This window comes from Acanthaster planci, linkage group LG08 (assembly GCF_054643075.1).
Source record: "Acanthaster planci isolate LZ-2023a linkage group LG08, COTS_SCS, whole genome shotgun sequence".
NCBI lineage: Eukaryota > Metazoa > Echinodermata > Asteroidea > Valvatida > Acanthasteridae > Acanthaster > Acanthaster planci.
The window spans coordinates 15444687-15457605 of record NC_141784.1 but is presented as its reverse complement, the minus strand read 5'-3'; the positions used below and the strand labels follow the sequence as shown (position 1 = coordinate 15457605).

General features: G+C 40.0%; 1 protein-coding gene across 8 annotated transcripts in view; it reads left to right on the top strand.

Annotated features, from left to right (window-relative positions):
- The window catches only part of LOC110980156 (MYCBP-associated protein-like), a 287473-nt gene that overhangs the window by 231535 nt on the left and 43019 nt on the right, over positions 1-12919 (top strand). For 7 of the 8 annotated variants that reach the window (XM_087139862.1, XM_087139860.1, XM_087139861.1 and 4 more), the window contains one exon: positions 3989-4018. The exons of the other annotated variant lie outside the window; for it this stretch is intronic. In XM_087139862.1, the coding sequence (XP_086995988.1) occupies positions 3989-4018 (30 nt within the window). The remainder of the gene's footprint in view (positions 1-3988; positions 4019-12919) is intronic. 8 annotated transcript variants of the gene reach the window in all.

Sequence of the window (12919 nt, the reverse complement as noted above, 5' to 3'; positions counted from 1 at the left end):
AACAGTTGAGAACACTCCATATAAACACACATGAAACCAAGATCACACATGTTTTTTGCAGCGGAGCTGCTTGCAGTTGGATATCCCTGTTTAAAGGTGGGGTACACCCTTGGGGTTTTTTTTTTTTGAGTCACAATTTCATAAGAATGGCAGATTAAGGTTTATAACCACTTTGTGCTGAGGTGCCCAGAACCAGAGACTTTGGCTTTATAAGCAAAGCCAGGGTGCCCGAAATCGGAAAAAGGAGCTTGGCCATGTAGGAAAGACTATACTCAACAAAAGACTGGGCTGCTGGAAATTGCCAACATTTTTTCAGTTGTCAATCGCGGAGGAAATCCGTCATTGTTTTGAATGATTATACCAATTTTTGTGGTATTCAATGCAAGTGGATTACTACCAGGGACAAAATCGCTCTAGCGCTTCAGGGATGAGCGATCAATACCGCTGCACGCTAATCTGGTCCACATTTGAAAAGATGCCAGCAGCACACTGGGCCAGTTTCAGGAACAAAAGAAAATTATGTAACACTGCACAATCTGGGCTTTCTTTTCACGGTAGCAGGCCTGGCTGAAATACTTGGGCATGACTAGATGTCACGCCCTGTCTGTCAGATTAGAGTAGCCACCAGACGGTCATTTGTGTGGGTATAAATGTCTAGTTAATAAAGTTATGAATTTGTGAAGAATTTTGGAAACGGAAAATCTTGCAAATCCCCCAGGAATACATCATGCAATTTCAAATTAAACCCGACAGCATATGGATAAGATTCTCTGCAACTTACATTCCACTTGTTTCATGTTTGAGTCGACTGCTTTTCGAAAACAGTGTGGCATTTTCAATGAATAAATTGAAGATCTTGTAATTTATCTTGCGTAAAATCAATGAAGTACTGGGCATTCATAGTAAGTGAACAACACCCGGTGTCATGGTGACGAACAGGCATGACAGGTTCTCTTTCCCTTTATGAAAGAGCAGTTTTCCACGGCCAAGAGTAATCATTGAATTTACCTTAGAGTAGTGTGCCTCCTCAACAATGTATGAAAAAATTCATCCAGGAGTGAAGTACATGTATGCAAGATGTATTTTTTTTTTTTGCGTTGGGGAGATGTTAATTTTTTTGTAACGGGTTTTACCTTTACCCAACATATATTATTAAGCACTGTATGCTCAGTGCTTGTCCGAGAGCTTGCGAAAAAACCTCACAAGCTTACTCGGGTGAGACTCGAACCCATGACCTCCTGCTTACTAGTGCAGATGTCTTAACCACCCGACCATCGAGCTTATCAGGGTCGGCTGGCCGGTCCGAGTCAAGTGAAGCAGCGGGTACCACGAACTATTTTCAAGATTATTTTTTTTTTTTAAGCTCAGTAAGCTCTGTGGTTGAGACATCTGCACTAGTTAGCAGGAGGTCGTGGGTTCGAGTCCCACCCGAGTAAGCTTGTGAGTTTTTTGCAAGCTCTCGGACAAGCACTGAGCATACAGTGCTTATTAATATACGTTGGGTAAGAGCAAAACTGTTATATAAAATTACGTGTATGCAGTCGACTAGTGTCTGTGACACGCAACAAACGAGTATTTACACGAGCGTTCGTAATTGTGCTAATAATAAACACTTTCGCATGAGTTTGTTTGTCACTGAAAGTCTAAAAACTCCATTCTTAGTTTTCGACTGATACGGGCAACAAGGAAATTATGTCTTGAAATACGTGAGGTTTTACATGTCGAAATCATACTCTTTGTTGACAAAAATCCTCTCACTGGGCAGATGGAAACAGCCATCATATTTGGACGATAGCATTATGTTCTGGGGGTGATTTTGAATTTGCAACGTTTTTACTTAAGAAAATCCTTTCCTTAAATAAATTTTAACTTTACACTGATCCAGTTTATATTCTACTTTATTCCTTAATACACTGAGTTTCCTCTAATTTCAGTTTCCAATGTGTTTGGTGAATTTCTGCTGGTATATATACAGACTGAGGCTGTTATGCACTTTCAAGTAAGATATTCCTGGATTACACAGTCATCTGATTTTTGGGATTTTACCAATGGTGTAACCTACCTTTAAATGGTCCATGCTTTAAGTAACAAGTTAAGGCATCATCTGTGGTGTGTGGATGCCTTTGTATACAGCAAGTCTGTATACCTGAAGTCAACAAGGGTAAATCACAAGCCTAGAAAATATGAACATAAGCCAAAAATATAAGAAAAGAATCATAACACAGTGGTTAAAAAATTATAGGAAACTTCAATACAGACAAACAATTAAAACTTGAACAAACTGCTGTAACAAAATTTATATTACAGGGTCAAAGACATATACATACAAATTAACCGAGAAGAAAACTTCATGGAATGTCTGCACTGGACTTAAAATGGGAAATCAATTTAATTCAATTTAATTTAATTTATTATAACCGTCACGATAAAGAAAAACACAAGAAATTTGTTTTCCTATATGCATGATACAATGAAACATAAAAATGTTTGGTATCTCAAGACTGCACAAGCACCCATTCAGTTCGAAATAATGAATATCCAGTTAAACAAGATAGAGAATATCGTAACAAGTTCTATTCCTGTCAACAGTGAATAGTAATCAAGGACCAGCAGTCCAGAGCTTCAGCCCAAACATTTACTCATGGCATGTGCAGCCAGCAGGGGGAACGCTATGGAATTCCATATCTGCCATCGTGCGTCATCTGTCGCGCACTGCCTTTTTGGAGAATTCAACCAAGTGTTTTTAGGGAAAATTGTTTTTCCCGCAAAAATGTTGAGGCAAACTTATCCGCAGTACAATTCACTCTTGCCTACTGTAAAAATGTACTGATTTGTTTTCATGAAATTCTAGAATTAACTCTGCCAGGCGATACAGACATTTCATTTTTTCCCCGCAATTTTACCTTGAAATCCACAAATACTAGACAGCAAATTGTTTTGTCAATTGTGCTGTGGATAAGTAACTGTTTATTGAATATTATGGGGACAATTGTCTCCTGGTTTAATTTTCAGAAAATATTGGCCTTTGTGGGTGTGTACATGTATGCCATGGTGGATAGGCCAGTGAGCACAGGTAGTCCAGCATGTCAGCGCTATTTATGGGGCTAGCAAAGTGACATTACTGTTTAAAAGACTTCTGTGTGCCTATGTGCAACTCAAGTCATGTCTGATTTGGAGTATACAGCAAATCGCATCGTAGGTATACCCGCCCTCAAAATAATGTTGAATCAGTTTGTCTCTTATAAAACATATTAAGGAATCAAACAATGTAAGTAACTTATATAAATTCAGTTCAAAGTTACTCTTGTATTTCTGGGGTCATGATCTGTTGGGATATCATGGAAGGACAGACAGGCATGGCGGGTGAACAAGTATGTAAAAAGATCAATGGTCGAAGTGAAAAATAGCACTGCGCAAGCATGATAAAAAAAGACGGGCAACGAATGACGGGTAACGCACGGCGGGCAACGCACAAGGGCAGCTATGGAATTCCATAGAACACTCTGTGACAGGAAGCTAATTATGCTATCTTTGGTGGTTCAAAACAAACAAGATAATGAAATTAGACAACAAGAGTATCTTAAAAATGTTAACAATTATAACGAACATTATTGGAAAGTCAGAAAATTTACCAAAAACGAAGCAGACACTTTATCATGGTGAGTGAATGAATGGAAACATTGAGCAAAGAAGAGCTTACATATGTCTTGCCTGTGTGTTGTTAGCCTGCTGAGTGACTTTTAGTTGCAAAACGTACTGCTATAGGAAGTTTGGGCCAGAATAAGGAATTTGGAAAGGGTGGATACCACTCCAGGGAGAAGAGGGGGTTCTTCTAAAAAAAACAGCATGGACAAGAAAATGCATACACAAAAATCTAACTAACATTGTGCTCCTCTTCATTTCCTGTTTATCTGATTTCTGTACCACCACTGTGCCACTGGGTGATTGCTGTGTACTGCTGATGCCATTGAACAATCAACCTTTGCAGTTCTTGGTGCTAATGACCATCTAAGAGGAGGTATGTGTTTGACAAGCCCCTCCCTGTTTTTTAATTGACATGTTCATTAAATCATTATTGAAAATTATATAATTATTGCATAGTTATTAATAATTATAAATTATTACCATGTCTTTAAACAACAGGATGACAAAACAATTTTTTTAAATGTTAACCAACATTATTTCTGTAAACTAAATGTAACAAATCTATAGCGCGCATTCATTGAACAAAAAGCATCTACCTGTACATATTTCCCCAGTGCTGTCAGACCACTTGCAAAAGTTTTATCAACTGTAGTGACCTTCTGCCTCCAACTATGCATTGCAGTGCCACGCCTGTAATTGCCCTTCTTTCTCCTGCTGTCAGAGTGATGGGACATGTATTTTCACACCCTAGAATGCTGCAAGTTTCTATTTGCTTCTGTGTTATATATCTGATCTGTTGTGTATTTTATACTGTGGCAGTCACTGTCAATAGAGACTCAGGCTTCCTCTTGGCCGACCCAGTGTGCAGCTGAAAAGGCAACCAGGGGGACAGGTTGGTTTGGAGGCAGTCTGTTGCTAGGTGCCAAAAAAGTATCTGGCAATGTTGTTACCATGTTTAGTGTTCTGGGGAAATCCTCATGTCCAAGTGCTACAGTTACAGATGCCCGGATTTGTCTGATTTGTCTTTTGTTTATTGATAACACTCTTTCCTAATTTGGTGAATCCTATGCAGGTAATTAAACTCGGACTCACAAATTAACAAACTTCCAGACAAATTATTTTCCTGACTCTTGCCACAGCATCTATTATTTATTATTTTGCCAGATACCAAATCTGTTTTGGGCAAGCTGGTTACAGTCATATAGGCTGGTATGCCCCAAAACATACATCAAACAAACATAGGACTGCCAGATCCGATGTACATGTACCGGTACATCTATTGTCATTTGGCTTACATGCCAATCACAAATCAATGGGCTCCTAGGCCCCAGGAACAATCATGAAATAATAGAATGATCCATCCAACCTTTTAGGGTCAGCACTAGTTGTGCCATGGAACATACAGCACCCCACCCCCTTGGGTATATAAGAGGGTGTGGCTGACCCCTTACAAATTACAGTGTATTATGGCAAACATCAATGTCAACAATAACTTCGTTGGTACATACATGTACAATGTATCATAACAGTAAAGATACATTCCACATCTTGTATGTATAAGGAAGTGGCTATCTTCGAATCCTGTTAACCCCTTGATGACAGGAATTTCTTTCTGAAAGCCGACTCCAAGAATTCCAGCCTTGCTTGGCCACGAAGGCCACCTGTCAAACCGCAAATTCTCGGTTTGTGGCCCTGCGTGCTCTGCACGCTTTGAATTACACGGTGAAAAGGCTGATTGTTCGGTAGCATGCGGATCTACTCACACTTCCACATTCCTGTTGCCTTTTTTCAAAGTGGGGACTATTGTTAAGCTGGTGATTATGATGCAAATTTGGTCTTTTCATTTCTGGGCTACACACAAAGGCCAATGACCATATATACAAGAGCCAGGGTCTGCCTTCTTTCACCGTGTTTGCTCGAGCGTGGGCCGGGAATAATAGCTGAAAAGCGGGTTGAGGATCTCAATTTTTACGGTGGGTCTTGCCGCGTCCCAGCGCAAAGGGGTTAGAAACGCCATTATAATTAAATATTCTTCAAAAAGGCAGGTGCTGGGGTGATGGTGGGCAAATTGACCCAGCTTGCCCAACAAGCTGTGACAGAATGATCCTTACATGAGAATTTCCCTCCTAAAATAGCATTGCCTTACAGAAATAATCTGACCCCTTGCCTGATTGGCTAAAACAGTGGACTGTGATTGGCTACCAGTTAGTGCACAGTAACTCTGATTGGCCCACTTTATGAATAATTAGTGCTAGAATCCTCTTCAGAATCCTCCTTTTGTGAAACCTTCAATTTTCAAACTGTCATAATTGCAAGAAAAGGGGGGCAGTTGAATGCAAACTGGTGCAGATTTGTGGGGATCTGTGGCAGCTCTCTGGAACCATGAATATGGCAGTGCAGATTTTACAGCATTCTTCTTCTAACCACGAAAAGCTGCATACATGCTTGTGATCCCACCTTTTGCATAAAGAGTTGGGCTGAGTGCAAAAAGTATAACATCTGCTAGGAACTGTGTCCGCTGTCTAGGGCAGTGCACATAGGACTATGTGCCTATATCTAATACAGTAAGATTCTTCAAACCTTGCAAAGCAATAGATCTGTGTACCACCAAGTATAAAGAGTTCTGTCATAATACATGCATTGTGACAGAACCTCTTATAGGTGAATCCATTGTGATTTATAATTGGTCACTTAAGTCATCACTTCAAATCTTAGTAATTAACTTAATTATTACGTGGTGATAATTAAATAGTTATGAGGGTGCTACACTGAAGCTGACTAGGTCTAGCTTCAACCTTTCGGACGGCCGGTGACTCAAACCTATGGCACTGCCAAACTCACAACCAGTGTTCTAGACGTATTCTAGATGACCGGCAAACAAAAAAGGCCGAGCTGCCCATGAGTGTTTTTTTTTTTACTGTGGCGAAATTTCCTGAATTTGTGTCTTCTTTGGACAAGATACTAACAAAGCAGCCTCAAGGCAAAGTGATGTAGGCCCATTTGGGGAAATGTACCGCCGAAGGGATTGATTGCTTAACCTGCAAAATAATTCACCAAATGAATGTGACTGGACCTCTAGTTTCGGAACATACAAAATAATTCTGGTTTGTTGTACATGCAACAAAAGTAATTGAATGGTAATGAATGTGAACTGAAGTAGAACCATTTTATGATTTATTAAATCTGCTATATGACTGATTAGAACAACTACAACCCGCTGTGTTGCTGACTAACTCACGCACAAGGCTGCCCAATTTACTGTGTGGTTTACTAAAATGCTAATAGGATGTACATGTACAATGGGTAGTACGTGGAGCCTATTTGAATGCATGTGTGGTTTTCATCAGCTGCTGGTCAATCACATAAAACGTAACCACAAGAAAGCTGGGTCAGTCCGTGTTTACCACTGTTCACCTGAGCATTATGAACACCAACATCGCTCTCGACTCTTGGTACATGTACACTAGCTCTTGGTTGACATAACACACCTGTGAAACTTCTACTTCACTTGCAAAATTATCTCGTTCCTCACACCAACCAAGAATGGAATGTGGTTGACTAGCTCTTCTCTACGAAGAACAAACCATTAACTGTATGTGTGGCTTTCTACTTCTATTCCACACACCAACAAAGAATGGAACAAATTAGTTTATTCCCCGCACCAACAGAGAATGCTACAAGGCCAAATACCATGCCAAATACACACTTCCCGCCGGTGATAACCTAGCAGTTTTGATTGGCCCCTCCAGAAAGCCTTCGTCAACTATGAGGCGCTCTTTATGAGTTCCTTAGTACAAAAAAATCAAACAGAAATAATACATATATGATGAAATTAATACATATAGGACAAAACTAATAGCTATAGAACGAAAGTAACATACATATAGAACGAAACTAATAAATAGGATGAAGCGCCGCTATCTCGACACCAGACCAAACATAAAATATATAAGACGAAGCGCCATCTACCGACTAGTCGTGCCACACACGCTGTACCCAGCATGGAAAGAGTTACACAGAAAATACTTGATGGAGGAACATATGAGGAACATATCTGTGAAAAGGATTTTTGCTGGATTATTGCCATATACTTACAGGGTAATAATTTGCGAAAGAAAATAAAATCCGGCATAGCAGTGGTTAAAAAAGATCTAGAAACTTTCTGTACCCGAATCAGTGCAACTTTAAGATTCAGTGCCTTGGATGACATCGTAGTTCTGCTCATGAATATGCAAATATGTATTAGCATAAAAACCCAATATGCATCAGAATATGGGTTAAAATTGCAAAAACAAAAATTTAAAATGAGGTTAATTGAAACTCAGAGATGCAATTTCAAGGGGCTTTAGTAAAATATTTCTTTTTCCAGGTTCCTTTAAATTTTGATAATTTAGTGTTTGTTCTGATATTCCAATGATACAGAAAATCTGCTTTAATTCAATTTCAATTCAACAATGACATTCATTTTCATAATGCCATGTATACGTCTTTACATCCTCAAAGTGCCTCTCTTAACAATAAACAGAATCACTAACTAACTCAAATTCTCCAAAAATATGTGACAAGAAAACTGAAAGAAACTGGCTGGTCCAGAGGACTAGGAACCACTACGACTAATCGCAGTTCGTATTTTGGGTATTTGTTCTCTACTACCGGAACCTCAAAATGTCATAACTGACTTTAAAAACATCTGACTTATGCCAAATAACCACCCGCCGATTCAGAATTTTTGAGCGTATCTGTGGGGATCACTCGCTGACTCCTGATGGCTATTGAAGAGAACTGTGCATCTCCTCTGTGCATCTTTTCCATCATTTATTTACTCCAGTATGTCGCAGTGAGTTATCAGCTACCCAGCGGTAGCAATCACTGTTCACAAAGAATTTCTAGGGTCTTCAACACCCAAATTACGGACTTCGATCAAAGTCCAGCTGAAATTAGAAAAACTGGAAGAAACTAAAATCGGTGTTTATAATATATAACAGACATCAAAGCTTACAAACAACAAGGCTCTGGCAGGGTATTTGATAAAGACATTAAGTTTTATATCAACGTGGCACACTATTACCCAGTAGGAGCGACTTACACTCCATTACCTGAAGAACTGGCAGTTAAAACAGCAATCATCAACGTTCAAAACAAAAAAGATAATCAATGCATTTGCTGGGTGTTAAGAATGGCTCTAAGATTATATTCTGACGTCAAACATCAGCTAGCAACTATAACCCAAGTTATAAAATACACAATAAGAGAACGTCAATGTACACATTAGGCTACAGCTTAAGCTTTAAACACGTGGACTTTCCCACTCCGATTTCACAGATTCCACGCATCGAATAGCAAAACAACTTAGCACTTAACGTATTGGGTTACACTGGGAAAGATGGCATCTATATACTTCACAAAACTAAACACAGGCAAGCCAGTCAATTCACTTTATTTCAATTGAGGTGAAACAGCCCACTTTTGTTGGATTAAAAGTTTCTGTCGGTTTATGGACGACGTCAACAATCACAACGGTAAATCATATTGGTGTTTTAATTGATTGTCTCACTTTCAAACAGAACAAAACTAAACCAACACAGAGAAGATTGCCAAGGAATGGACACAGCACCTTGCAAAGTCGAATTCCCTCTAAAGGGCGAACGTATTCTCAAGTTTGAAAACTACAAAAATAAACAAGACGTCCTCTTTGTCATATATGCTGACTTTGAATCTGTGTTAGAATCGCTTACGCCTGAACAAGTCAATACGCAGCAATTCTTACGCTGTCGTACGATGTAAAAGTGTGTGCACGAGTCGCGAAACATACTGCGGCCAAGACGCAGCCATTCATTTCGTAAAATCACTATCGTGAGAAGTTCACACAATTAACAAAACATTTGCTGATCCAAAGCTCCTTCAATGGACGCATGAATTACAAAACTCCACGACAAGTCAGATTTCGAGAAAGACTTTTTCAAATTGACGAACTACTCGATATTTGGCAAGACGATGGAAAACGTGAGAGATCGAATCAACGGATACCTGCTGAGAGACCTACAGGGCATCAATCGATTCAATTGATTGATTTCTAAACCACGCTATAAATTGACTACACCGTTTAAAGAGTGCAATCTATTGTTTGTCAAAATGTATTGCATAATAACCCCATTGAATAAGCCCATTTATTGTGACGTAAGCGTGTTTGATTTATCCAAAACGTTAATGTACGATTTCTATTGCAATACATTGAAAGTGGGCTTTGGCCCCGATGTTTGTTTTTTTGTATATAGAGACACCGACAGCCTGCTTGTTGAAATTCAAATCGATGACTTACAGGGTTATTTACATCAACAGCACAAGTTATTCGACCTTTTCAATTACCAATGGATATTTACTTCAGACTGTGAAAACAGAAGAAACCCTCAACTTGGTTTTTACGCAACTAAATGTAAAATTTTAAAAACGGTAAAATGATAACACCTTTGCCTATTCCTTAGGAGGTAATTCGGTATCCGCTTGGGGCCGTTTAGCAGATAATACAACGTTGGCCTCATTTTCAACTTCCGGCCACTGACCCATTTAAATTGACTCGTGCGTTTTTCAAGTTGACGCTCCAAATCAGATCTGTTGCCCTTTTAACAGTGCCGCCTTCTTGCTCACCTCAGTAATATAGGTACCTAACAACTGCATCTGAAGGTAGTTCGATTTCTCTCCTTTTGGGGACAGGAGCAGCCGGTAATTGCTTCACACAGTCCAACTTGACAGCTTCCTCGGGAACTGCATCAATTAATCGGGTCTTTTCTTCGTTTAACGCTTTATAACTTGTGGCAAATGTTCGACCCATCCCATGTTTTGCGTACCGACGTTTAACATTTCCTGAGCGTATTGATGACCAAACAACCTGTCAGCCAAAGTCCTGTTGAACCATTCGACTATTCCTTGTGACCCATGAACACAGGGTTCGCCTACTTGAATTTTGACCTTGTTTTTGGTCAAGACTTTTTAAAATTTGCCTTTCATTTCTGACCCCGAATCTACCATTATTATTTTAGGCCAAGTCAAAGGTGATCTGTTGTAGATCAGTTTTATAGCTGCTGCGCTTTGCTCGGCTGTTTTACTCGTCAAAGGTTCAGCTTCTTTATACCTGGAACCCACGTCAAAGCGTATTTATAAGTCTCAACCACTTTGTGCCAGGGAACTTTTCAACGTTGATGATGCTGGGCCGGCATGACTATCATATTTTCCGTTTTCAAAATCCTTCAAAAATTCATCATTTCATTTAACGGTCGTTTATAGCCGCACAAAGTAATCTGTAGGCACTACTCTAAGTTGACAGGTGACCTTCATTGACGCCCGAGTATTTCAGCCAGGCCTGCAGCCTTGTAAACAGAGCCCAGATTGTGCGGTGTTAATACAACTGTCTTTTGTTCACGCACCTGGCTCAGTGCACTGCTGACCTCTTTTCAATAGGGGCCAGATTAGCGTGCAGCGGTGCTGTGTGGCTCATCGCTGCGGTGGTGGAGGGCTTTTGTCCCCAGTGGTAATCCGCTTGCTCTCAATGCCCAAACCCTGGTATACAGTTTCAAAATAACGCTGGATTATCACCACTTTTGAGAGTGAAAAATGCCGGTAATGCCCAGCAGCCTGGTCTTTTGTTCGGAGTTCGGTCTTTTGTTACAGGGCCCTGTTTCCTTTGTCTGAGTTCGGAGACCCCGGCCACACATATAAACCATACGGCTCCGATTTCGGAGTCCCCGACTGGTAGTGGTTAACCCTTGGACCTTTTCTGGTGCACTCCCAGGCAAATACAATATGTCCATCTGATGCGCATAATTGGGTTTGACCAATTCCGATTGTAAAGTACTCGGCCTGGACACATACCCGGGGGCAGGTAAATAAATTTGCCAAATGGCTTGCTTTTTTAGCCAGGTTCTTACTGTGGACTTATCGGCACCGGTCTTTTGATATAAATGATCCACAGCGCTTTTGGCACACGCCAATAGCCTTTGGGGCTGTAAAATAATTTTGAAAATTCTCTTTCCATTTTAAGATAAAGTGAAACTTAACTAAACTGATACGTCAATAACCCGAGTAAAGCGATTCCGCCGAGAATCCACACCAATTTGCAAATTTTCTGATCTTCCGAAGGCACGTAAATATCTGATAACTTGGGCTCCGGCGGCGAGGGCAACACCTGTTTACCCGTCAATTCAGAATAAGCATGTAACGCTTTGTCCACGTTGACAAATGTAGTTTGACTCGCATGCTCTTGCCTCATGCATTCGATAAGAAACAAATGCACATGATTTTGTTCCCAGGCCTGTTTTGCTTGTGCCAATCGTTCCAGGGCAAGGTCATGTTGTTTACATTCTGTTTACGGTCATGTTGTTCATCAACCTTATTTTTAGATAAACTACTGAATAAAAAGTTGGAGCCCATGAATTGCCAAAGCATTTATTATAGCTCCTCTGACCATCATTAAAGCACTCGCCATTTTAAAATATGTGTTTTAAAATATGGACCAAAAAATCTAAGATATATTAACAGAAATTCAAGCCGATCAAACAAACATCGAAGGAATGCCAGGCGACATGCGAGCCGACATTGATCATCACGGGGACATGCTTTTAGAGATTAGCGACGACGATTAGCAGAAATGGAAGCTGAAACTTTTCGTAAGAGAACTCTAGACTTATTTTTTGCAGCAGGTGTGTCTTTAATCGTGTTGTCATTTATCTTTGTGATATGGAAGTAAGGAACTTAAAATAAAAAACGTTTATAATGAAATATGTCGAGCCAATACACAAAAAAATTAAATCCCAGCCGCCAGTTGAAAATGCCCTGAGCTATCGAGAGCGAACGACAAGAAATCACCATTACACATAACCCAAGCACAATCACTGCAGGTCACACATTGAACATCAAGTTCCCTGCATTGGGTGTAGACGACTATGTTGTACCTGGTACCGCAAAACTCACTTTCGAACTCGAACTTGACGGGGCATTGGATGACAACTGTACCGTTTACAACAACATGGCACATAATTTGGTGTCGGAAATCAACGTCGATTTACAAAATTATCAGTTACCACGATGCTGATATATTCCACAATGTTAAAGACAACTGGCTGCCCCTGACACAGACTAAAAACATGGCTTACTTTGGCTGCGATTTTCCGCAGTCGATGCAAATACATTAGCAGATGATGGTAAAGATAAAGCGATTGCCAATGCTTATAAAAATCTATATGCCATTCCGTTAGATATGCCTCTATTGACAGATCATGGG